Source organism: Rhagoletis pomonella, unplaced genomic scaffold (assembly GCF_013731165.1).
Source record: "Rhagoletis pomonella isolate Grant_MI unplaced genomic scaffold, Rhpom_1.0 Rhpom_scaffold_00012, whole genome shotgun sequence".
Taxonomy (NCBI): domain Eukaryota; kingdom Metazoa; phylum Arthropoda; class Insecta; order Diptera; family Tephritidae; genus Rhagoletis; species Rhagoletis pomonella.
In genome coordinates this window covers 23,851,127-23,878,282 of record NW_023458566.1, presented here as the reverse complement: position 1 = coordinate 23,878,282, position 27,156 = coordinate 23,851,127, and the positions used below count along the sequence as shown (strand labels likewise).

The following is a 27,156-nucleotide window of genomic DNA, read 5'->3' as shown; positions in this document are numbered from 1 at the left end:
GATCCGGATATCTCGAAAACTGAGAGACTAGATTGCATACAAACAGATAGACAGACGGACAGACGGACAGACGGACATGGCTAAATCAACTCAGCTCGACGTTCTGATCATATAAGTATACATTTTCATGGGTCTATCTCTTTTTGTTCTGGTACTTACAAACATCGGACCAAAGTTATAATACCATTTCATGCTCATGAAAGGTATAAAAACAAAAGTGAAAAAATCTGTCACCAAAAAAAAAAACCTTCTCAAAAATCAACGTGATATTTTACCCGGTTGACACTTACTGCATACCCAAAAATTGTCTAAATATTCAGATATAAAAGTTGAAATTTTAATGAAAATTTGTTTTAGTTTTTTTTTAATTTTTCGTAAAGATTGAAACTGATTTATATGCTTTTGGTTAAAGTTTGGATTGTTTATAAAAATATAACAAAAAAAATGTAACTCAAAAAACATTTTGAATAAAAAAAAATCAATATGAGTCACTGTATGTGTATTCGAAATTCGTTGTAGCTCCATTTCCAAAACATTCTGAACAGCCCTAATGATTTTTTTATAGGACCAACACGCCGCACTTTTTTTGAACAATCTACAAAGGTATTCACCAAATTGCAAGAGTGCCAGGCCACTTGCTTACACCTAATGGCTTGATAAGTGTTGGCACACATAAAAAAGTCTAAAAAATAGTTTTGGCCAATTGAAATCGTGTTCCCATTTTTTGGTAAAAATTCAGTACAAAATGAAGGTCTTTACTTGGAAGCATTTTCCCCACCAAAGTCCCGCCGGGTACATATGTATGTATGTATGTATACACTTATATGAGGCAACTACGATCTAGCGAATACTCAGGTTGTGAATCAGTGAGAGAGAGAGTGTGCCTGCCTCTGAGGTTAATGAAGGGCCATCCGTCGGCTGGCATTTTTAAGTCAGCGTCATTTACCAGACAGACATTCACGCAGCACATTTGTGCAAAACAGCAACAGCAGCGTAGACAACAACGTCGCAATGCCTGCCGCCAATTTTAATATACCCAAAATTATAAAAAAAACAGCTGTGTATAGTAACTTCTCCAGTAAAAATTTGCAGCGAGAGCGTAAAAGCAAAATAGAGCGTAAAATTGAGAAGAAGAGAAAACTAGCAGAAAAAGTGAAGTTATTGAACACAAAACTAGTAAAAACTTGAAAGTGAACAGTAGTGGCACTGTTTTGACATTTTTGCTGTAAACATTTTACAATTTTTTTTTTTTTACACACAAACACTTACACAGTCCAGAGTACAACATTAAACATTGATTTCCACTGATTTTACTTTTGTTTACGTTTAACCAATTCAGCAAATGCAAATGGCTTTTGACATGTATTCTTGCTCTTCTTCAGCTCTTATTCTGCCAGCTGATTTCTGCTTGTAAAAACTTCACCGGCTAGAATTTGCAGCTCTCCTGTGTTATTAAGCTCTCAAATTTTTGGGATTATTATACACTTTTCCAGTACAAATTAGTGCTGACTATTTGTTACTATACGCACCTAATGTTAATGAATTGGAAAATTCGCTTCGGGGTTGTTACAAAAAATGCGCGAATTCTTACAGGTTTGGCTATCATCGATACGGCCATTTACCGGCTATTTGCAAGCAGTTTAGAGCTATTGCCACATTCACTCCGTTTTACTATACGTCGTCTGAAGCTTTGTTGTTGGGAATTCAGCAGCTGCCAGACCGCTAAGTGGTCGCGATATGGATGAGGTAACCAGGTAACCGATCAGCGATCACTTCGGCGGTGGGTGTCAGTTTTTTCTGTGTGCGTGTGTGTATGTATGTTTGTATGTATGTATGTGTTGTCGATGGAGTGGCGTTTTATTGATGTCATGTTCGTTCATGCACTCCGTTGTCGCAGCACCCCGGCATTATTTTTGCTGATATTGTCGAAGTGAACTCTTGTCTTTTATGCTCGTTCGTGGCCGGTCAAGAGGATCGTCATAAACGGCGATGGTGGTGGTGATGACGATGGTGGTGGGAGTTGATTTATAATGCAAATTTATTGTTATGCAGTTGCTTGTTGCACGGTCCCCGCTGGCCGGCCGGTGTCGACCGGTGTCCGCCGGTTGCCGATTGGCAGTTGTCGGTTGGCGATGAAGGCCTTCTGCGAATGGCTTTTGGAAAATTTGTTGACAAACAACTGACTTAGTTATTCGTGAGTCCAATGGCGCGTAAGTACATACATACATATGTATGTATGTATGTGTATTGATGGATTACTGTTTGCACTTTCATTTTTGCGTAGTATTTGGCCTCACAGCACTCCACCCTTGTGTACTCTTCCTCCGCTATTTGTGGTTCACGTTGCCACATTTATGTGGCATTGATTAATGTTAACTCGCTAGGAAATGCTTATTTTTAGCTGCAAGAAATCGAAAAGTTTAAAGCGATCAACAACAGAATGCAATCGGGTGAAATATTCGATAATCTTCGATGTTACTGCATACTGTAAGTTTTTTTAAAGTTTTAAAATGGCCTAATATAGTAGGCGAAAACGTTATCGGGCGAGCGAGCGGAGCGGTGCACTAGTTTGCTTCTGAAAAAAAATAAAAGCCAATAAATATGTATGTATTTTATTTGCAATATTCTGTAGAATTGTAAATAGCAGCCCTTGGTTGAGAGAACTCTCGCGGAAAGTAAATTTAAAAACTTATTTGCACAAATGTGTTAAAAAAAAATTAGCAATCATCAAGAAGAAGAAGAAGAAACATTTCCATAACCGGCCGTCTTATAGGTGCAGGCCGCTCATACATATTTACATATCTGTGGACATTTGAAAAAGCAACTTATCTAGTCGTGTCTTTCACTAACATACAAAATGGCATATGTCGACAAAACATCCGTCAAAGAGAAATTTGTTGCAATTCGAAAGAAATGTTGTTGTCTTTTATCACCATTAAAAATGTTTCTGTTTGTAACAACTGCATGTTTTCAGTCAACTAAAAATGTTTGCTCTGGCGGTAAAAAGAGCTTTGCCGACATATGCTATTTTCCTTTGTCCGTGAAAGATAGACTTAAGTTGTTTTACCAAATGTCCACAGCGATTTATATACATATGTACATACGTACGTACGTAGCGCAACTGTTTGCACTTGAACTATTTATAAAAAAAAATTATATATTTTTCATGTGTAAAGCTGCATTTACATGGGGCTATTTTCTAGGCGATTAAACATTGCTCAAGAAAAATCGCTCGTGTAAATGTTTATTTAAAAATCGCTTGCCTCAAAGTAGACAGCAAGTCAACTTTTGTATGGACATATATATATTTGTTTATTTAAGTAGATTAGCGCATTAAGAATTAAACTTTTATTGCGCAATACAAATAACGGATTACAAAAATATGTATTAAAATAAAATAAAAATTACAATTATATAAATATAGCTATGTGTGCATATGTAAATGTTAACTTAGAAAAGCCAAATAGAAAAAAAAAAAAAATTTATAAAATAAAAAAACTTAAATTAATATTTGCCAAACTTAAATAGATAAACATGCCATCTTTGGTATGCAGTCCACAGTTTTAAACACTTCATTTGTACAGAGTGTTGCATCTTTTTGGTGGACGATTTCGTCAGCTGGCACAAAATCGTAGTATTGTTGGCCTCAAAGTACATACATATGTATGTGGCGGCCGCTGCGGATGAGGGGTTACAGGTGCGTACTACCACTCCGAAGAACCTGGGTTCGATCCCTGGTCCGAGAAGTATCTAAAATTAGAAAATGCCTTGAAAAAGCTTCTCATAAAATCATTTGCCGTTCGGAGGCGGTATTAACTTGTAGGTGCTCCCATTTGTGTTATAACATCAGGACGCATACCAGAAATTGGAGAAGAAGCTCGGCCAAACGCCTAGCAAAAGTGCAATGGCCAAAATATTATTATTGCAAGGTGTCAAAATGCCATTAAAAACTGATCATTTTTCTCATTCATATACTATTTTAAAAATACATATACATATCGATCGTTTGCTGGAAGAGCGTCTTATTCAGAAACAAAATTTAGCGAAGTATGCAGAAAATGACGCGAGTCCTTCTTTTATGTTGTGTAAAAATTCGTAACTAGTTACATATGTCCTTCCATTTTGTCTCATAATAATGAAATTTACGTTGCTTAACATTTTATGCATTTCCACTTTGTTCAGAAATTATAGCATGGCATCCTCTGTATTAAATTTTAAGATTATTCTTTGCTATATTGTTTTATTAAGTTTTATTAAATGATATGACGAAAAATGTTGATATGTATGTTTAAAACTAGTATGCCATGCCACTGGTATGTGCGACAGATGATAGAGCAAAGCTATTTAAACTGTGAAACGAAAATTTGTCCATGGCCAGAGTTGCCAAATGTGGGGATTTCGCCCCATTTTGGGGATTTCTGAAACCATTTGGGGATAGATTTTTTCGTTTGGGGATTTGGGGATTTGATGGGGATTTCTCTTTGGCTTAAAATATTCATATTGAAATTAAAAGACATATATTTTACTGCCTGCCCTTAAAAATTTCTCAAACAAAGATTTTCTTTGTCAAAATATTATTCGTGGAAAACACAACAAATACACAATTTTCTCGCACTTCATTACACCAAATTGTAAAAGGATCGCTGTGATTGGCATTTACCGAATGGACTGCATACATATACATATTTCTGATTTCCTTAGTGTAAAAAGAATTTTACAAAGTGGCAAGCGCACAAAAAAAAAAAAAGACGAACTTACAGACAGCAATGGGAGTAGGAACCTTTGGCCGAAGGTCTGTTGTTAAATAGTTTCCAAAAAGCATAAAAAATAAGAAACCGCTATACGTAAATAACCAAATGATCTCATATATATGTATGTACACATATACAACTGTTGTAATAGAAAAGTATTCAAAACTGTAATTAAAACGATGTAACAGAAATGAGAATACATATTTTTTTATTTCTTACTTAAGGGGATTTAAATGGGGATTTAGAAGAAAAATCGGGATTTTTTGGGGATAACTGCGGCTCGATATGGGGATGCGCTATACAAAAATTCTGGCAACACTGTCCATGGCAAGACTTCGGCCTAAAACGCTTTCTTCATCAACGAAATTTCTAGGTTAATTTGGTTAGAGGTGGGCGTGTAGATGGGTATTACACTTGCACTGTTTATTTAAATCGGTAAAGGGTTTATTTGAAGGCGAATCAAAAAGCTAACTTTATATGCATACATACATGCATAGTATATACATACATACATACATATGTATGTGCACATGGTAATTTACGTAAAAGATCAGAGTTTGAAACTGCGCTGCGTCTTACATTTTAACCCAATTATTAGCGACAAACTTTACGACTTTAACCCCCCACGCACATACTTAGTACGCACTTATGTACATATGTAAGTATGTACATACATATACACAGACATGTAAATAAGTTTCCATATGCAAATTTTTATCTGAACTTGTGTTGACGTTTTACGAAATGTGTAACTTAAGGTTTTTTCTATTGTATACTTATTCAACAAAGTTTAATTGACCGGCATTAGTTAGACCTTCAAATTTATGTTTATGTACATTTCCAGTTCGATAACATTGCGTAACTGCTAAATTTACACTGGTGGCACGGGAGTTGTGAGTTTTCTTGAATAACACGAAACTGCATACTCATAATTTCAAATCTGACTTCAGGGACGAAAAAAACGTTTCGGCTTACATATACATATGTACATATATAATTTATTTTGTACTTGTTGGAATGAAAGATTGTTTTTTATGGAAAATAAGCACATTAAACCTTTTCGATGGTAAATATTCAGTACTTTTTAGTGTATTTTTATTTAACGTGAACAACATAAGTATAAATTTCATATTTGATTAAATAAATTTGTGCAAAAAAATCAATTTAACCATTGATTTCTTGGATGATATCAAATATTCAACATCGCCATGAATTAAACTTTTATTTGGCGCTGTAACCGCCTAGGCGATTTTGGCTGAGTTAAACAGGGCAAGCCTGGCGGTTCTCTTCTGTGGCAACTGACGCCAATTGGAGGTGAAGCCAAGTCCTTCTCCTCTTGGTCTTTCCATCGCAGTGGGGGCCTTCCTCTTCCTCTGCTACCACTAGCGGATTCCGAGTTGAATACTTTCTGAGCTGGAGCGTCGGTGTGCATTCGAACTCTACTAGCAGACCCGGCGAATTTCGTCCCGCCCAAAATAAATTTTTTCTATTGAAACTTTTTGGTCCAACATTTTCACCAAAAATTCACGTTTACGATTTTCATTGGCACATTCATCTGCTGAGATTAAGGTTTGGTGGTAATTAGCCGCTTTAAATAATCTAACGAAAGTGTTACGTCTGTGAAGAAGTTCTTGAAATTCTCTAATTGTGCAGCATTTCATAGCACGGTTAATCGCAAACCGAAATAAATTTGTATAACTTTGCCCTCTTCACTCCCCGGGCGGCAAAAATGATCCGGTTCTATAGTGAATCTGTCGTAGAAGCTTTAAAGTAGGTACAGTTGGTGGCAATTCCAAAATGGGCGTTTATCATTGTTGTACATATACATACTTATTTGAGACGTAATACTGTAAAAGCAAAAAACGCATAACAACATTGAAAATTAATTTCATACATATATCGCCAATAGAAGTTCCAGTATGCTGGCATTAACACTTTCAGAGATATGCAGTATGAATAGTTCGGTTTGTATGGGAGGTGCCACGCCTCCTTACTACTCATATCTAGTGAAATCAATTTTCAGCCGATATCTATGTATGTATGTACATAAATATGTTATGCAGTTAGAAACGTCCATTTATCCTCCCTCTCCTTCTCTGCAATAATTTAATATCGGCCCAATTTGTTGAAATTATAACCAAATATTTTATGAGGAGTCTTCGTCTTTAACCCACACCAAATTTTGCGGGTGCCCTTTAAATTCTTTCATTGTTATTCGATTATTTGAAAAACATACATACATACATAGTTAATTATTCGTGATTTATGATTTATCACGTGAACGTGCCAACTACCTAAATTAAAAATAAATTTTCTGTTTACCTTACTTGCTAACACATTCTACTACATACACGTTATCTAAACTTACCCATGTACATACATACATACATCTTTATTAGACAGCCAAGCAATTTTGGAAGCTGCGAATTTTGTGATTCCAACTTCCTACCGAAATTATATAAAAGCATATATTCGAAGTAAAATTTTAAGATTACATTACCATTTGCATGTTTCAGCTTACGAAAAAGAGTTCACTTGTTCGAATATGTGGACGTGATAATATTTTACGAACCTTTTTCAATAAAATTTTTATAACTTATTAAATATAAATCAAAAGTTAGTCGTCGCTCACGTTACAATTTTGTCAATGCCGATTTATCAAAATGTATGCGAAAGTCCTCAAAAGAATTAATTTTTTGTTCTTGGGATATTATTAGGAATTAAATTAAAAAGAAATTTAGAGTGAAATATAAGATAAATGGAATGATGTAGTGTCTCTCGCGTTACAGCAAGTATTTTCAGATTTTTTTTTTTAATTCCGGAAGCATTACTTCTATTCCAGTCTAGCTATCTTAAGGTAATGAGTATAATGTTTTGATATCTAATAGTAATTAATATATTTTTAGCAACTTAGCTCCTAAATATTATTAACTTAAAAATAACATTTTGGGTATTTCGCTTTCACGAATCTTTGCCATGGAAATGCCCATGCATATAATTTGCATTATGTATAATTTATTGAAGCTCATACATGAGGAGGAATTGAACGAGTGGAACATTGAGAAGTGATTGTCCTCTGCGCCTTTGTAACTCGCCAATTTATGTATGTATGTACATATTTTCAACTCCAGCGATTACTTTGCTGTTGAATGCTTTACGTGAGAACTGGAATTTAATATACGAGTTAGTTAATGATTTTTAATGCCTTCAGTTAATAATAATCATTTTGAACGATACACGACGGGTATAAGGGAAAAGTCGATCGGATCAATGCAAATAATAAAGCGTTGGTCTGTATCGAGAATTCAAAATCGTTTCAGATTTTACAATCGAGTAGTCAGATAAGGTGAACCGTGTCGCTGTTATGGCACTATATTTGTAAGTGTGATATTTCGCAACACTCAGGCCGCTCGGCAATAGTCGCATGTTCGTCCACCGGTGTATAAAACTGTCGGCCATTCACGAACGCCGCAAGTAATCAAAGCATACAAATCAAGAACTCAGCGAAGTCCGCTCCAGAAATCCAGGAAATCATGGCCGGGGAGACGCATGCCACGCAAAAGTCCATGCGATTGGGGCTTTGGTGCTTTCAAACGCCGTACCGGACATTTGTTGACTACAACTTTGAAAAAAAAGATGAAAAATGGAAACGTCTTTTGGTTAAGCACGTTGATAATTTGCACTGAAAAAGCGTGTCAAAGCAGTAAGCCATTCTCTCTCTGTTCCAAAAACTGTCGAGGACTTTTCAGCAGGATCCTGCGCCGTCCCATAAAGGTGAAACGAGCCAAGCCTGGCGCCAAAACAATTTGCCAGCATTCATTTCCTCTGAAGAAACAGGACATTTCGAATGAATGTTACCTTTTTGTAAACAATATATGTATATCAATAAATATTAAAAAAATTGGTCCAAAAACCTTAATTAATTTAAATTTTATAGCATAAAATGTGTGTAACAGTATGTATGGCCCTACTAAGTACATACAGTAGCGGTCATATCTATAGCACGCCATTTCAAACTGATATTGTGTGCCACTTATGTTTATTCATTTATTTTTAAGAATTTTCAATTAAAATATAGTTCTTTCTCTAACAAAACCCATATAAACTCAAGTTTAAAAATTTGTAGAAAACTACAAAAAAGTGCAAAAAATTTTCACCTAAATTTCAAACTTTTTTCTCGGAAGTGTTTGATATTTTCTGAATACACAGTTTTATAGCCCAATCAATTTTAGTCTGATAATGTGGAAGTATCAAGTGACTGAAAGTTACCGTTGATTTTATAGAATTTTTTTCGCCAAAGGTGTTGCGGTTTTCTTCCAGATACATACAAATAAATTGAGTTTATTCGTTATATGGAAGCCAATGCGACAAAAAAAAAATCTAAAAAATTAACGGTAATTCGTAGCCACTTGAAATTTGCACGTTATCAGACTAAAATTGATTGGGCTAAAAAACTGTGTACTCAAATTTAGGTGAAAATTTGTTACACTTTTTTGAAGTTTTCTACAAATTGTTGAACTTGGGTATATATGGGGTTTGTCCGAGAATGAACAAAGTTTTAATTGAAAATTATTAAAAATAAATAAATAAACATAAGTGGCACACAATATCACTTGGCGTGCTATATTTTGATATGAGTCAAGAAAACATAGAATTGAGCGGTAAGAGCCGTCACATTATTTTTTGAATGAAAGTAATCATTCCGATAAAAATTCCAACTAAATGGTTCAAGGGTTGAATACTCAGTGGTATCCAATACGGTTATCAATATGATGCAGGTGTTACCTCACAGATTAAATTAGAAATCACTCCATAAAGAAAGCGATATTTGGAAATTCTTGAAGAAGAGCAAATTACGCTTTGTTTAGTTAGTATCAAATAAAAATGTTTAGCGATTCTATTTGTCTATATTTTTAGATTGTCCAGCACATTTCCAATTATTTAGCGCTGTTTAATACAGAAACTAGAAGTGAAGTTGTCTTTCTCCTTGAAATATTTTCCATCCAAAATATGAGTGCATTTTTGTTGAATGACATCATTGTCGGCGCGATTAGGCTACTTCTGGTTGACTGGACTTCTCGACGTTCGCGGTACCGGAAAGTGATTTAACTACATACATACATACATATGTATGTACATACAAATGTACATATTTATTGGCTGAGTTTGTTTTGCCAATGATTATCGAATACTTGCGATTCAATTAACTGACATGTGATTATAAATGTAAATGCCATGCATGTACATACATACATACATATATATGTACCCGTAAATACAATTGCAAGACAAAAGACTGTCACAACTCAAAAAACTACATTTTTGAATCAAAGATGCAGAATTACACGCTATATGATTATTCATATTATGCGAAAATTTCGTGCGAAAATCTTGTGCACTTTTTGCGAGAAGTTAATGTGCGTATATATTTTCTGCGCTTTTGGAGTACATCAAAAACTTCAAAATCCCGTGTTTTGAATTGTGACAGTCTTGTCGTAAACGAGCGTGTGCTTTATTACTCCTCTTTGCCTTCGTTGAGTTGATGAGCAGAATATTAAACAAAAATGATGTTTGCGGTAATTCTCATTGAATATAAAACATCATATTCGCAGCATAAATACTTAGCATGTTTCTTTGCTTACATATGTATGTCAGTGTTGCCAGAAAAAATTTCGTTTGGAGCTAAAACATTCGAAAAAAAAGAGCTAAGAAGAGCTACACAATACTAATAGTGCCTAGAGTGAAGAGCTATTGTTTTTTTAGGTTAAATGTTTTGCATTGTGCGTTGTTTTTGCATTTTCCGCAATTTTAATAAAAACGACGAATAAGTTTAAGTGCTGAAAAAACATTAAAAACCAAAATTAGGTGCATATATTTCGAATTCGTATCTATGGCACCTATAACACATATGTATGCACATACTTACATATATAAGCTAGACGATGAACCAAAAATACTTTATAAACTGTTAAAATCTGCCATTTCAGATATTTGAATTGACCGTAAAAACTCGGGTTACTAATAATTTTTTTGCAAAATTTTTCTGAAAAGTTTTATATTCTTCTCTCCTTAAAGGTAAAATTAGTCAGCTAAAAACAAAATCCGGTAATGTTTGTGTGCTCCCGTACGAAATGGAATAGCATAAAAGTATCGAAAATAGGCTGAGACCACCTAAGCCAAATAAATTTTAGTAACACTTGTGCAATGAAATTACAAATTATTTTAATATATTACCAAATACAACTAAAACTTTCTGGAGCTAAACAAGTGCTAGATAATTTTGAAAAGAGCTAGGAGAAAAGTCCAATTTTCGGAGCTGAATAGAAAGATAAAGGGCTAAATCTAGCTCCAAAAGCACCAAAATGGCTACACTGATATATGTACTGGGGTGCTTTTTTCGCTAATATTTTTTTTTACTCCCACCTCGTAATTTTGTGGGAAATACCTAAAAAAAATCCCTGGAAATTTGAGCACTTAATATTAATCTTAAGTGCTCGATTAAGGCGTGCATGGATTTCCCATTTAAATTACACGTGAACTTTGTAGCCCAATATCTCAAGAAGTATAATGTTACCGATTTGGTTATGAAGAAATTGGGTTTAGTGATCCGTACTACCCGCTGCTGGGAGTTAGGGTTACGCTGCAATAGACCCTTTTGTAGAGCATTCAATTCTAAAGAAACCTCATCAGTGACCAAGCTCATGCCATAAAATGCCTTTGAGCTGTAGAATTTTGAATTAAAAAAAAAATCAAAGTTTAGGTGTAATTTAAACGGGAAATCTTTGCACGCCTTGGGCATGCACTTTAATATTAAGTGCTCCAATTTTCAGGCAATTTTTTTAGGTGTTTCCCACAAACTTTCGAAGTGGGAGTGAAAAATAAAAATAGTAATATATACCTATGTATGTACATCGGGGCAAGAATGTGAATAGGCAAGAGAATTTTTATCCAGTTTTGGCTATTTTTCTTTGTTTAAAAAAATGTTATTATTTTTTATGAAAATATACAAATATGTATCAAAATTTTAAACTTTTTATCAGATTTTTCAGTATACAGTTTTGTAGCCCTTTAAATTCCAGAAATCAACGGTACCCAGCAAACACAGTCTCTAACTTAGATAAACGTTTTGATTTTACATTAGAACTCTAATGTAGTCCTCGAATCGAAAATTAGGTTAGAGAACTATGTTAGAATTCTATTAGAGTAGGGATGCACAGCAGAGGTGCACGGAGTCGACGTCGCCGGCAACTGCGAGCTCGTGAAAGGGCTAGGCTACACACTTATTTTCGAGTAAAAATGCGTTTATGTATGTGTATTTTGCGACAAACCTTCAAAAAATGCGACTAATTCGGGATGACTCCGGGAGCAAACGCAAAGAAGCATGCTGCTAATAGAATTTTTGGGGGTGGCACCGCCCACTTACATACATATATAATATATGCATATCTCAAAAACTACTTGACCGATCTCGACCAAATTTAGTATACACATTGTGCTTAGCCTCCTCAAGTACCGTCTTGAATATTTTTGAAATCGGACAAAACCTACTCCTCCTAAAATATAGCTAGCTTTGAGGTTTTTGAAATTTTACCTTTACGTTGGTGGAGCCCGTGGTTTTTTTGATGCCTATTTATATATATGATATTATTATTATATCTGCTTCTAAGAGCACGGGTTCCAGTCCGCTAGGAGATATACCAAATTGCTTAGTACTACGCTTAAGCGTTTGTTATTTCTAGAAATAATTTTATAAAATTTGATAAAAAATGCACGAATTGAATACAAATGAATGAAATGCACCTATACGTTTCATGAAGCAGCTTCAAATTAAATATGGTCAGCTCCTTCTGCTTTTTAAAATGAAATATAGGTCCATTCTTTTGCAACCGAGCTACAAAACAACACTTAACACTCGCTTAAATGGCGAAATAGCCGCAAAGCAACAACACAAACTCGGCTATTTATTCGAGTTCAGCCAGGTCGGTTACAACATACGCGAACTGAAGAGTAGTGTTGTTAAGTGAAAAAACTGCTCTATTGTAAATTGTGAATGGGAAAGTGGAGAGGGAAATTTTTGTTTTCGTATATACATGATTTATATTTTAAATAAGTATATATATAACTCAAATATCTCGCATAATTACTAATTTCTATTGTTTGCTGTGTCTAAATCCCGTTGAACTAATCACATGTTTCTTGCCCGCTACCGGCAGGGTAGCTTAAGTACCTAACAGGAAATTTTACCCGAGTTGAGCGTTCCTTTGTCGCTCGTTTACAAAAAAATGCAGCTTAGTAGCCGTGGGTAGCACAGTGCGGCGCCGCGCCATTGCGCTGATACCGAGAGTTGAGTTACTGCCGCCGATACCGATTTTCACAACTCAGAAGAACACCCGAAATAGAAGGGTATCTTGTAAAATGTGCAGCAAAAGGCGAATTTATACAAGGTGGTGTTGCTAGAATTCGTCGCGGTCCTTCTGAATGTGAAAATGATGGGTTTGTTGTATTTTTGGGTTTTGAACTTGGGTATATTTAAGTTTTTTCTCAACCGATATCACCTTGTATTAATTCACTTTGGTGCAGCGTGCAGCAATAAAGGAAATGAGCTTTAGCCTGAAGAGGTGCAATTGCGCCAACACACTGTGCTGATGCCGACAGTGGCGCTGGAGTTAGGGTGTCAGCGCAAAAAAACTTGGCCGTTACCCAGGCCTACAGCTGATGTCATTTCAGAACAGGCCCGATATTTAAATTAATAGCCTTGATTCTGTATCACGAACGATAGGCAACACGAACGATTCGTCTGCAGAGGAATGCTTCAAAAATTAGTCCGGCGGCATCGTTCTAGCCGGTTTAAATGCAACCGAGACCATTGTAACGTAATACATATATAAAAGCAAGACGAAGACGACCGATAGAGTAATAAAATCGCAATCAGAGATCTTGTCGTCTGCAGACGAATCGTCCGTGTTGCTTATCGTTCGTGATACAGAATAAGGCTGTAATTTGCATTATGAAGTCAATGGCACACCATTGATTGGTGATCATATTTTCCTGCTGGTGCCTAGCCTGACATTTCGTAGGACATGACCCTGTCAAAAATACCAGTTGCTTGTATGAAAAAAGGTTGAAAACGAACTATATGAATGGTATACAAAGTTGAGCTGGTATAGAGCTTTCGCTGCAGGATACCGAGATTCGTACAGTACATATGTATGTATGTATTTTGTACAATAAGGGGGCAAATGCGTGTTGTGCATTGATCATGAGCACTCCGTAATTCAAATTCATGATTCTACAAAACGAACCATCAATATTCCATATGAATGTGGAACTCACTCGATTCTTACTATGTATAATTTTTGATTTTGCGCTTTTTAGGCCGCACCTCATTTCTAGGGTGTCGGCGATGAGCGCGAATGGGCCCAATACTATTGAATATTTGTTGTTTGAGCGCGTCACCTTGGCACTCAATAATTGGAAGCGAACTAATGCGTATGACTGCTTTTGCAAAGTGTTTCAATCAAAGCCATTTATTTATCTTCATTCCCCTCCTTTTCAATTTCCTTTTCCACTTCCATTTCCATTTCCATTCCGTGTGTTTGCGCTGTCGTTGGTGGTGGTGGTGAGTCACCATTTCCACATAGCCTTAAAAGTGTGACCGGGTGTTGCGTTTTGCTGCAAAAGCAAGCTAAATAAATGCTAACGTATGTAAATCGCCACATTTGCTAGCCGCCGGTCTGCGTTCTCACTGAAATTCACATTGTATTGGCTAAATTTAGAATGGAAAGCGCCGGTTGAGGTGTTGGTGGACGGCGACACATACGAGGGGCGGCTGAAAAATTCGTGAGTTCGATGCAGGAAAGTTGCACTAACGCTACCTTATAAGACAGCTGAGTATCATATGAGTGCTCATATAATCATTATCGCTAATTACAAAAGTGCTTATCAAAGCTTATCAAAGTATTCATTTTTGTTCAGACCATGGGAAAAAATTTAGTACTTTTCCCTCAATGTTGTGATCAGAAAGCCCTCAGTGCTAATAGCCAAACTACTAATTTATGCCATACTACAAAAACAAAATCATTTTGTAAATGCGCATGTATTAGAGACTAATGAAAAAGTGTAAATTAGGGGATTCCCTGAAACGCGTAAGCTCTTAAACTGTGTAAATGTCGTAAGTTTACGAGGCTTTTATGGAAACGTCCCCTTTGCGAAAAGGTGTTAATAGATGCGTAAAGTGACTGTTTGACAGATAAACCAGGATTTTGTGAAGCAGTTTTTCTTTCGTAGTATTTTCCATAAACCCCCGCCATCTTGTCTCTATCACTCTTGGCTAAAACACAATCAAAAATGCCGAAAATTAGCAGAAAACCTAAGTCAATACAGTTAGTGGATGAAATTCATTCATTTCATTCGCGTATTATTTTTTTCATTTATTTTCATACATTTTAGTATAAAAATTTCGGACCCTCGGCAATACTGAAGTTTACGAGGTCGTTTGTGCAACAAATTTGCTTTGTAAATTTACGAGGGGCTCGTAAATAGAGCTCCATACAAATTTTGACCAGTTGTTTTACGAGGCTCGTAAATTTACGAGCTTTAGGAGGTTTAAGAGGCTTTTACGAGTTTAAGGGAAGACCCCTGATGTGTTAGAATTGTTGCCTAAAGTGCTCAGCAATGTCTTGTAAGTCTTGTCTCTGAGTAATTGAACGACTCTGAGAGTCATCAGTGCAGCTAACGAAGTGGCAATGCCATAAAGTGAAAAAGGGATAGAGACTGAAACTCAGACCCGACTCCCAGCGACTACGTCAAGCAAATATGTAATAAATGAATTGGGGTTTTAAGGTTTACTTTGACGAGTTCTGTGTAAACGTTGTGGCAAAAGGACTGCAAATATGCAAATATATATTGAAACCACTTTTTTTCTAGAATTGTTGTCTTTTATTGCAACACTCCAGTCTCAGAATTATTGCGTCATCCCTCGTTCAATGCCTTTGCTTCTCCAATACCTTCCTTTCATATTGCCGCTTATGCTTTATACCCTTCTAGTTTTCTCCCCTCCGCTGCGAAGTGACCGTAATTTGTTAAGCGTCTTATTGTCGCTTCGATTTGGAATTTGGGCCACAAAGCTAACATTGGCGTGGTTTTGAGTTTTCTTTGCATCAAGAAAAGCAAACAGTTCCAAACAACAAGAAGAGAAACGACGAGTACTAATGAAGAAGCCATTTGAAAGGAGGCAGTTCGAGGGCAACTATCCCTGCACTGCCCGTTTACTAAATAACATACATATATACATTAGGCATATGACTGTTTTTTTTTTTGCGAAAATTTCTACCTACTATTCGATGCTAAGAAATCGTGGAAAAAACAACCAAAATAATGTTTGTATCAATTTGTCAAAAAAAAAACTCCCTCAGGAAACACTAATTTTAAACTAACTGTTCACTTCAGTTTTATTAAATTTTTTTCCATTAATTTTAAATACACATTAATAAAGATATTAATTTTAAATTCAAAGTACGCGTGATTTTACAGGTATAAACTACATCCTCAACCACATTTATTTTTCGTTCCGCACAGATATTGCTACCCTGCTGGTTACCAATAGCGGATTCCTATTTTACCCAGTGTCTTAAAAAACAGGTGTGTACTTTTCTAAACTGTAAAACAGATTTGTCCCAGAACGCAAAATCATTTTCATAAAAGCAGAACCAAATATTATACCATGCACCGCATATAAATTGACAGACCGGAAGCAATTGAGCTTTAAACTTTGGCAAGATAGCAAAGGTTAAAATGGCAAGAATAGTAGTAGTTACTATGACAACTAATTCAGCAGCTACTTTTTTGACATTTCAAAAAATTCCTTGAGCATGTTAGTCAGCCTTGTCGTGGTAATTCTTTTTGTCCAGTTTCGGGTTTTTTGTATGAAAATTTGCTGATCTGTAGCTGATTAAATTCCGTATGAAATACGGAAAAGAGGTTTTACTATTTTTTGAGTTATACCGGAGAAAAAAAACCTAAATTTTATTTAAACAATTTATTTTCCAAAAAAGATTTGATGATACTAGGTTAATGTAATTCTGATTCAAATTTAATGAAAATAGAACGGATTCACAGATATAGAAAAATTTCAGTTTTATCGCGGTTGAAAAAGTTAATTCACTAAATTGCAATTATCTTCACACGTTGTTAGCGAATTTCAGTTTTCTTTTCCTTAAAATAACCGAATTGAATTTCTTATTCAAGTTTTATACAACACTTTTCATTTGAGCGGTCGATCTCGGAGCTATTTATGCTATTTCTGATAATTTTGCAATATAAAAAAAATAATTATAAGTGGGTTAAAAATTTTCAATAGGATTCCTGAGGAAGGTTTTTTACAATGTAGATTTATTTTTTCTAAACAAAGTTAGAAGTGATATGCCTAATGTATATACAAACATATATATGCATGCATACATATGTATATAAGGAGTGTACTCGTACCCAAAACTATCAAAAGTTTTAGAAAACTTTTACTGGTTTTGCGTTGTCGTAGTCAAAAAACTTGCAAAGTAGGGGAAATTGAGAGAGAAAAATGTGACAGAGAGCTGCAAATTTCTGCTGAAAAAATTTTGCCAGCGAAAACTTGCAAGTAAGAAAATCAGCTGATCACACACAAACACATATTTGTAAATAAACAAAAGAAAATATGGAATTTTTGAGTTATTTATTGCAAATTTTATTATAAATGCTAGTATACAATGAAAAGTGAGTAAATTTATTAGGCACAACGTTTGCTGAGTTTATTTTTCGTTGATTTACTATTAATCTCCAGTTTGTTACCATAATTTTCCTTTAAATATACCAAAATAAATTAAAGTGCAACATGCTGGAATGTTTTTTTTTTGCTGAAGTTGTCGGTTTCAGTAGGTTGATAGTTGAAATGAAAATTTTATAATTTTAAAGCTGCATTTGTAGCTATACCTATTAAATTTTTTTTGGATCAATGATTGGTTATCACTAGAGAAGATAAAAATATGCGCGAAAAATCCCGTTTTATGCGCTTAAAATAATCCCAAAAATTAGCGAAATATGCTCAATAAAAAAAAATATGCACAATAAAATTCCTTAATTTTGATTAAAAGAAAGACAATGTTATTTACTGTTACAGAACAAATGCATTTATTTCAGTGTCAGTCTTACAATACCTTTCGCATTAAGCCTCTGATTTTAGTTACTAACTAATTTAAAGCGTGAGCAAAAAAACTCAAACAATAAAAGTGAATATACTACAAATTGTGTATTACAAAAAAACAAACGAAAAAGCTAAAAATTCATTCAATGTATTGCACACTTGTTAAATACACAAGTACTATGTACATCTTAGGCATATGACTTTTTTCTAAAATTAAATATATATACTCAGGTAGCTCCGAGAAAAAAGAAATTTTTACTGGAAAAAACTTGCATGCATATGTATGTACATATGTAGGTGTACGTGAAAAATTCCATGTGAATTATGACTGCGATCAAACATTGGTTTCTAAATTTTTATTTTATTTTTTTAGGTTGACTTAGATTTTTTCAAGATAAATTCAACAAATGTTCACCAAAATTTCGAACTTTTGAATCTGAATCTTATCAACAATGTTAGTCTAATAAAGTGCAAGTTTCAAGGGGCTAAAAAATTTAATGCATTGGTAAAGACTTTCTGCTGGGGGGTTTTTGTACTTTTTTTCATATAAACATGAATTTAATTTGAAGTAAAATGCGCAAGACCTTTCGCAAAGAAATTTCAAAAAATCAACGCCAGGTTTTATAAAATGCACTCGTTGTAAAAAAAAAAATATTTAAAAATAGCCCCTTTAAACTTGCACTTTATTATACTAACATTTTTTGGGCTATAAAAACTGCACACCCAAAAATGTCCTAAGATTCAGATTCAAAAGTTCGAAATTTTTGTGAAAATTTGTCAAATTTATCTAAAGTTTGTATTAAGTTTGAAAAATTGATTTATAAGTTTTGGTTAAAGCATGAAAAATATTTTTTTAAACAATAACAAAAAAATTTTAACTTGAAACAAACAAAATTTGGCAGGATGTAAAGTGCTGCCAGATTTTTTATGTTAAAAATAAAATATATGTAAGGGATGCATTTATATATATTTAAAAAACACTGACAAAAGATTTTTAGATGTTTTAACAAAAAATATGCCGAAACTATGCTTGATAGTTAAAATATGCGCTATAACTTTAAATATGCTATCACATCCAAAAATGGCAAAAATATGCAAAAATATGCTTTTTATGCAAATGCATATTTTTATCTTCTCTAGTTATCACAAATAATTTTTAGAAAAAAAAACTTATTCATTCCGATGCAATTAATTTGTATTTTAAAAAGCAGAAAATAAATTGCCAAATGAACCACCAGGTGGAAGTGATCAGATGTCTCGAAGGTTGCCAGTTTTTGCAAATTTTGCGTTATCGTACTTCTGTAGATAAGTATTTAGTCTCTTTAAGAGCGAATGCTGCTAAATTTTCAGAATTTTTGCTGCTGGATAATTTTGTTCGCTCAATGTGAGTACACACCTATGTATATACAATGCGCCGCCCCTCCTTTTTAGCGGTTAAAATCAAAAAAATGTAATTGTTTTGAAGATATTCTCAGTGGAAGCGCGTTTCAAATTCAGTAACAGTCTCAGTGGGAGATATATTTTTATAAAATTTATTTTCTATGAGGACCTTTGTTTGTTTGGCATTCCACCTCGCGATTTTTTTTTTTTTTTTTGATAATGAGAGTTTCTGAATTTTAAAAACATCCATACAATACTTTAATAGGCTGAAAATTATTTCTACCCAGAATTGCAGCGGTCCACGGTTAACCGCTGTCAAAATTAAAACTCACATGGCTCCTAATTGCGGCGGCAGCGTTTTTTCCGCAGACATTTTTCGGTTGATCTAAATTTATTTCTATTTTTACCGCCCAGCGGGGATGGGCGGCGCAATGTCGATTGAGTGCTAATTGTAGTAATTTTTGTTATTTTCACAAGTTTTCCAATGCTTTCATCCATTTTTATTTCCACGTACCGAACAAAATTTTTAATTTTAATGATAATTTTCAAAACAAAATTATAACTGACGGAAGCCGTCGTGCGCCGCAATTGTGTTTACTCTGACGGATTTCACTGCGGCAACTGTTCGGCAGAGTCAGTTAGTCTAGACTTAACTTAATTTAACTTACCGCAAGAAATCATCAATGATTACTCAACACGTCGACTTAAGCCAGAAGCGGAAATATTTTATTTTTGTATTTTCTTTTTTAGCTCTTTACAGTTTGCCGCCTACAATGCCACATCAAAAAAATGCATGCAAAAAAATATGTTTGCATACAATTATTTTTGAGAAATACAAAAACATAAATCTGGCAAGCTGTCACCGCTCTCAATTTCCGTAAGGCCGTAACTTAAGAATATAAGTTGCTTACGTTAAGTTAAGTTTTAACTAACCGTTGGTAAGTTGGTTAAGTTGCGGAAATTAAGTCTAGACGACTAACTGAGCTTTAAGGCTTTGTTAAGTGGATTTGGAATTCGGTTGTAAAGAAAAGGAAAAGTAATGAAAGAGAAGGTTTATTTGGAATATTTCCCAAAATATTTTCCACCCATAATTACATTAACATATAAATATAATTTCCAAACTTTGTGCAAAACTCGCGAAAATTCAGCAATTTGTAGCCCAATCAATTTTATTATAATAAAGTAGAAGTTCTAAGAAGCTACGAATTACCTTTGCTTTTTGGCATTTTTTTTCACGCAGTCCCTTCCATACAAAAAAATGTTTGGAAAATACTTTATATGGAAAAAATGCAAAACACCTTCAACAAAAAAAAAAATCTCACTTACTAACTCCGAACTTGCATTTTTTGTACTCGAATTTAATGGGCTAAAAAACTGCATACTCAAGAAAATTCGAAACCACCTGATTAAAAAGTTGAAAATTTGCATGAAAATTTATTGAATTTTCGCGAGTTTTGCACCAAGTTTAGAAATTATATTTTTATGTTTTTTGTTGTAGAATGAACCATAGTTTCATAAAAAAATTAGCGGAGAAATATTAGAATAAAACTGGTGCATTATTGTGCAAAATTCGCTGTGCCAATACTTTTTTCCTCTCACTTTGCGACTCACCCAAGCAAAATCTATTTTTATATGGAAGAAAATGCTGAACACCCTCGACAAGCACAATTTTAAAAAATCAACGGTACTTTATTACACTCAAATTGAAAGGGCTACAAAACGATTTTTTTTTTTTAATTCTGATAAAAAAGTTTGAAATTTTGATGAAAATTTTTTCAGATTTGATTAATTTCTGTGCAATTTCTGCAAGTTTTGAAACTTTTTTTTAAATAAATAAACACAATCTGCAAAGAATATCATTCTGGTGCTAAATCCTTGACCATAGCCCAAGAATGATGGAATTCAAGATTGCGCATTCCTGCGGGTGGTGACATCGCAATCGCAACGAATAGGCGAGATGAAGGAGAGAAAAAAATGGCGGCGGCTGTCATTTGTGAACAAATCGTAGTTCTGTACTTTTTGAATAAATAAACACTAAGCCAGTAGAAATTAGTGACGCGAATTCTTAGCAGATTGTTTCTGCATTTTTTTTTTTATGTTAAAAAAGGTTCATCAGCAAAAACTAGTAATAATTATTACTAACTATCCGCACGAGAACAAACATAGCGCCGTCATTTCTGTGATGACGTCAGCTGATTATGTCGAATTCGCCAAGAACCAAGTAGCGGTACTGCTGAATGCGCCCTCTCTTGTAGCGCTAGTGACGTCACACTTGTGTGCAACGTCTTACTTGATTGTTTACGTTTTTCTTGCCAAATTTATATTTCCTCTAGCATTCTTGTTCGCATTTTGATATTTCTCTGCCACAACTGCACCTCTTTTATGGGCGCAATCTTGTATTCCTATCATTCTGGGACCATAGCTGTATGTATGTATGTAGATATTTTATCTAAGGCTTTCGCTTTCCATTGAAGTTAAAACGGTCTTGCGTCATACGACCGCATTTGTTTTTCCAAGAATTTAATGAATGTTCTTATTTTTCCAGATTCAGGTCCCTTAAGTATTTGGGCAATAAAAAGAGGACTGGCGAATTTTAAGTCTTGTTAAGCTTTGGGAAAAAAACAATAGTTTTTGGGAAAATTAATGCGTATGTTAAGAATTGAAAATGGAGTCTTCGAAAATGGAAGAGCCAACGATTGGAGTGCAGCAACCTCAACAACTGTTGCAAATAGGCAATGCAAATCTAGGCAAAAACAAAAATGAAAACATAAACGAAATAGAAAACGAGCATGGAATCGAAGGCAAACGCCAAAGTACTGATACTAGTGAAAATAGCGGCGATGAAAAATGGAACACAACAACCAGATCCATAGACGCAATAATGCCACCAATTACCGCAAGAGTCGATGGGGGGGAGCCAAACGGAAAAGCACCTAAAGTGGCGGCGGAAACGGTGGCTAACAGTAACGAAGAGACTGAAAAAGTGGCCATGGTGGACGCTGATGCGACGATGATGAGCACAGCGACACCTCCAGATACAAATCCAAACACAAATACAAAAACAAAAACAAACACAACAACTACAACTACAACCACCATAACTAAGACTTTAGTAGCTGCCACAGCCACAACTGCAGACGAGCTAAAAGCAACGAAATCCACATCCAAGTTGAACGAATTCATAGTACCAGCTATACCCAAAGCCAAGGCGATCGGAACCACGAATGGGGCGGGTGGTGGTGAGCCTGGTACCAGTGCCAAAAAGAAACGCAATAAGAGCTCTAAAAAACGCAAGGAAAACGAAGCACGCAACAATAACAACAGCAAGAAAAGCGGAGCCAGAGTCGTAACGAACGGCACTCGAAGCCAGGACAACGCCACCACCACAGCAGCAGCAGCGCCTAACCCAGCCAGCGGCGCAGCCAACATGAAGACGTCGGTATCGATGACCTCACTGCCACCGGATGATGAAAAGGCCGAGAGTCGCGACGTAATCAAAGCCAAGCTAAGGATAGAACGTCCTTACAACAGTTTGAAGGTAAGCACGTGTTTTTACTCTCATATGTACATATGTATGTATGTGAGTACATTAGGGTGTTCCAGAACATAAAGGCGGTATTGTTTTTGCGAAATACCGCATTGCGAATTTATAATGTTACATTACATACATATCTGTGTTTATATGGCTTATGTTGGTAAGCTGGCTTTAGTAGTATGCATAACGTTCTTATTAAGTCTCATCACAAAATTCATTGTCGTTTAAAGAACAAAGGGAATGGTGCATTATACTAAAGCCAGCTTCGCGACAGAATCTACTATTCCATATGAACACAGATATGTATGTATGTATGTATGTATGTATCTACTTAATACACACTAGATCTCAATAGTTTAAATATTCGTTTTTAGTGGTTGAGTGGTTAGAACTGCGTACTACCACTCCGTAGGACCTTGGTTCGATCCCTGTCCGGGCAATATTTAAATTAGAAAAAGTTTTTTCTAACACGGTCGCCGTCGGCAAGCAAGAGCAAACCTTCGAGTGTATTTCTGTCATAAAAGGCGTATTCATTGCCGCTACTGATTCCAGATGAGAGTACATTGCACAGGTGGATAACCATGTTGTAACCAAAACCACCCGTTGACAGTTTTATGTGCTGGTAAGCAAAGTATTTTTCGTACAAATTGAAGAAAACTTACTCAAAAACTGGGCTGTTAAACGAAAAAGGATTGCTAAGCGTAAATGTTGCTGAAAGTGAAATTTTCGCACAAAACCCATTCTGTGACCTGACATCTTCACCTTCTATAGATTCTGCGCAAAAAATTGGGTCAGGTGGAAACCGCGAGAGTATTTTTGAGTACTGAGTACTTTCGAGTTCTTTTGTGTGTACTGAGCTCTTTGGAGGAGTACTCAGTATCGATACTTTTAAAAATCGGGTGGTGTCGATCCTTTTTAGAATCGAGTTCTGAGTACTTTTGGTATTGATACTACCCAACACTAGTTAAAACATACATATCGTCGTTTAAAGTACGAAACCACCGCGTATTACGATAATGCAAAACCCAGTACGTAAGGTCACCAAGATTACGCTTGACGCGTGAAGTTTCAGTTAACAGCGGCATTTGCATTGTATGCATTTAGAGTTAAAGGTCTGATTATGCATACTTCGCATAACTTCGCACAACCATTTGTACCAGTGCATAAAAATGTAACTTAAGAAAATGTGAAGCGATATCTAAACTCAACAGATCGCTAAGTTTTTAAAAGTTCTGCTAATTTCTGGGCAATGGAATACATGCAAACTACATACAAAGTACATACGAAATTACAGTTTGAAGTTTATGCGAAGTTGTGCGAAGTTATGCGAAGTATGCATAATCAGACCATAACACTCAGTGAGAGTGACTCTCGTCTCGTCCGAAGTATGTAGTCAGATTTAGTCAGAAGAATTTTTGCTGGCAAAATCTTGAAAAGTGTCAAACTCAACTGAATTAAAATTAACGGAAATTAAAGAATACTCAAAAAGTGAGAATAATCTAAAAAGTAAAAAAAGTGAATTGAAAGTGGAAGGAGGCAAAAAATAATTGATGCAGTAAGTGTTTATTGTGCTTGAGCTTGTGTGAATGAGTTTCGTACATACATTTCTATTCTTATTTGACGTTAGTTTTGTTGTTGCCATTCTTTGGACTAAAAATTTGGTTTTATTCTCTTTTAGTGAGCGCATTTTGCTTACGCTCTTGCATTTTGACACTTTTCAGATTTTAGTCCGAAAAGTTAAGGAATGGACCTAGTATTATTATTTTATTTTCCATTGTTTTAGGGATTTGAATGGGCCAATCTAACTAACGATTTGATTGGCTTGATGCCATTTTGAAAATGAAATGCTAAGACAGCAGTTTAGAAAACGGGACAAAGCTAAAATAGAACATATTTTGGCAAAATTGTGCACGTAAGCGAAAAATGCATCTAAGCGAAATACACGGCATATATATACATATATATACATGAGTATAATTATATCGAATTTCACTAAAAGAAAACTCTGGAAACCTAATGAACTCGGTATGTTCATATCAATACATATGTACATATGTACATACATACATATTTCTGCATATTACCTCGAAATATGACACTCATGTTGATAAAAATAAAATAAAATAATTGCATACAGATATGTATGTATGTATGTATGTCCAACCGTTAGCTTCTTATTTCTCTCATTTTGGCTATTAGAGTTTTATTGGCAATACCCAAATCTGCAAATTTTCAATGCAACTGCTGATTTACCAGCAAATATTCTTGCAGCTATGACATTAAGCGGTTAGCTGCACTCCTGCACGTAGCAGAGTGGCTCCTTAATTATTCGTAACTCTCGAAAATCTGGTAATGCACAGTGATGCCAGACATTCTCTGTTAAACATCCCACGAAAATCGGGAAAAAAATCCCACAAAATTCCCAAAGAAGTCAAAACATATACATTTGTACATATTTCAGTAGTAAAGAAGTAGCATTCATAAAAAATAATAATGTTAGATTGGCGCTTACACATATGTTAGTGTTTGGCCGAGCTTCTCCTCCTATTTGCGGCGAGTGTATTTTTATGAGACGCTGTCTTTCATCGCAGACATACACTCGGAGGTTTGCCATTGCCTGCCGAGCGACGACCGATATTAAGAAAAAACATTTTTTTTTGCTTTGACCAGGGCTTCAGCCAAGCCCTGCGGATTGGAAGCGCGCACTGCTTACCACTACACCGCACATATATGTACTATTCTTTCGAAATTCGAAGGTCGGTAGATTACTCACTAAGGGCCTAAAAGAGTTGAAAAACATCTACTACATTCATAAATTAGCTTCAGTGATTTATTACAACCCAAGATTTTGAAGATTCTTTTTTCCATATTAAGGTAACTAATGCATACATAAGGTGCAATCCCGTATTCCTCGGACTCGGACTAGTAAAATAAATTTGTTGTTGTAAATTTTTGCTTATTTTGTATGTAAACACACTCAGCTCACACATGTAAATAACCAAAAATACTTTCCAATTCATTAAAATCCACTTAAACAAGTAATTAAATACTTTTCAACATGAATTAGCAGAGTGCACTTTTCTTTTGTTTACAATTTGGTTGCCAAACACACTACAGCTGATCGTTTGACACATTTACCAGAATCTACTAGCAAAAAATTCTCGGACTAAAACTGGTAACTTCTGACAGATAGAACCGTATTTACTCTCTTTTTTGTCCTCTCAATAGTCAGAGAACCGAGTACGGGATCGATTTCCAGTAAAATCTGACTGATTCTGACTATTTCTGACTAGTCCGGACTCGTACGGGATCGCAACTATACATATTTATGAACATTTGTGTTTTTATTATTGTTGTATACTTACTGGCAATTCTTAAAACTATCCCTGTGATTTTTTGGTGACTTTAAAATTGAAGAACATACATTTCTTGCGCTATTTAACATTTGATAAGATAATTTGTTCCGCTTTTCACATGAAACACCAGTTACAATTGAAAAGATTATTTCTTTCTCAGCGCTTGAGTTGGTAAACGTGAGAAAACTTTCAAAATTGTCCTTATAATTTTTAATTAACATATATATCGCTAGCTTAGAGTGAAAAATTGCTAAGGCCACTTTTTATGAAAACTCATATTTTGATATAGGAGGCTAGAGAAATTGAATACGCATCGTTTCGAAAATTATAAAGGTACTTGTTTTATTTTTTCCTCTTCATAACCACTAAAAGGAAAATTTGCCAAGTTCAAAAGAAGCACCACAAATCCGATAAGGCCAAAAAAATACGACATCTTTTAATAAATATCGAATCCTTCTGATTCTTATGGAGTTTTGCTTTGCTTTAAACGCGCAAAATGTTTGATTCAAAGTCTTGCGAAATATTTAAAGAAAATGGCTATAGGAAGATTTTTTCCTCTCCTGTAAAATTTTTAAAATGGGACTTAGCAACTTTTCTTTCTAAGCTAGCGACATATCACTTCACTCCACATCACATCTTCAGGACGATTAATTACGTAAGGGTGTCGAATATTTTTGAATTTTGATCAACTACGCTTCGATAACTGTGTCAAAAGAAATTTCCCTTTTTCCCTTTTAATAATTTTTGTTGCACAATATCCCTCAAATAGGGAAATTACCCACAATCTGGCATCACTGGTAATGCCGGCGAAGGCACAAGCAAGGGGGCTCTACGTACCTAACGTCGTAGCAGAGAGGGGGCCAAGGGATGGGCATACGATGTCATGTCAAGATATTAATTGATAGTTGGTCGTTAATTTGCGAGGTGAATGCAGTAAGGAAATGCATTAGACCATCC

At 35.1% G+C, this 27,156-nt stretch overlaps 1 protein-coding gene across 4 annotated transcripts in view; it reads left to right on the top strand.

The window, feature by feature from the left end:
• Positions 1–27,156, top strand: part of LOC118748164 (myb-like protein P) — a 244,611-nt gene that overhangs the window by 98,554 nt on the left and 118,901 nt on the right. For all 4 annotated transcript variants that reach the window (XM_036482510.1, XM_036482509.1, XM_036482508.1 and 1 more), the window contains one exon: positions 21,854–22,846. In XM_036482510.1, the coding sequence (XP_036338403.1) occupies positions 21,974–22,846 (873 nt within the window). In that variant the 5' untranslated portion in view covers positions 21,854–21,973. The remainder of the gene's footprint in view (positions 1–21,853; positions 22,847–27,156) is intronic.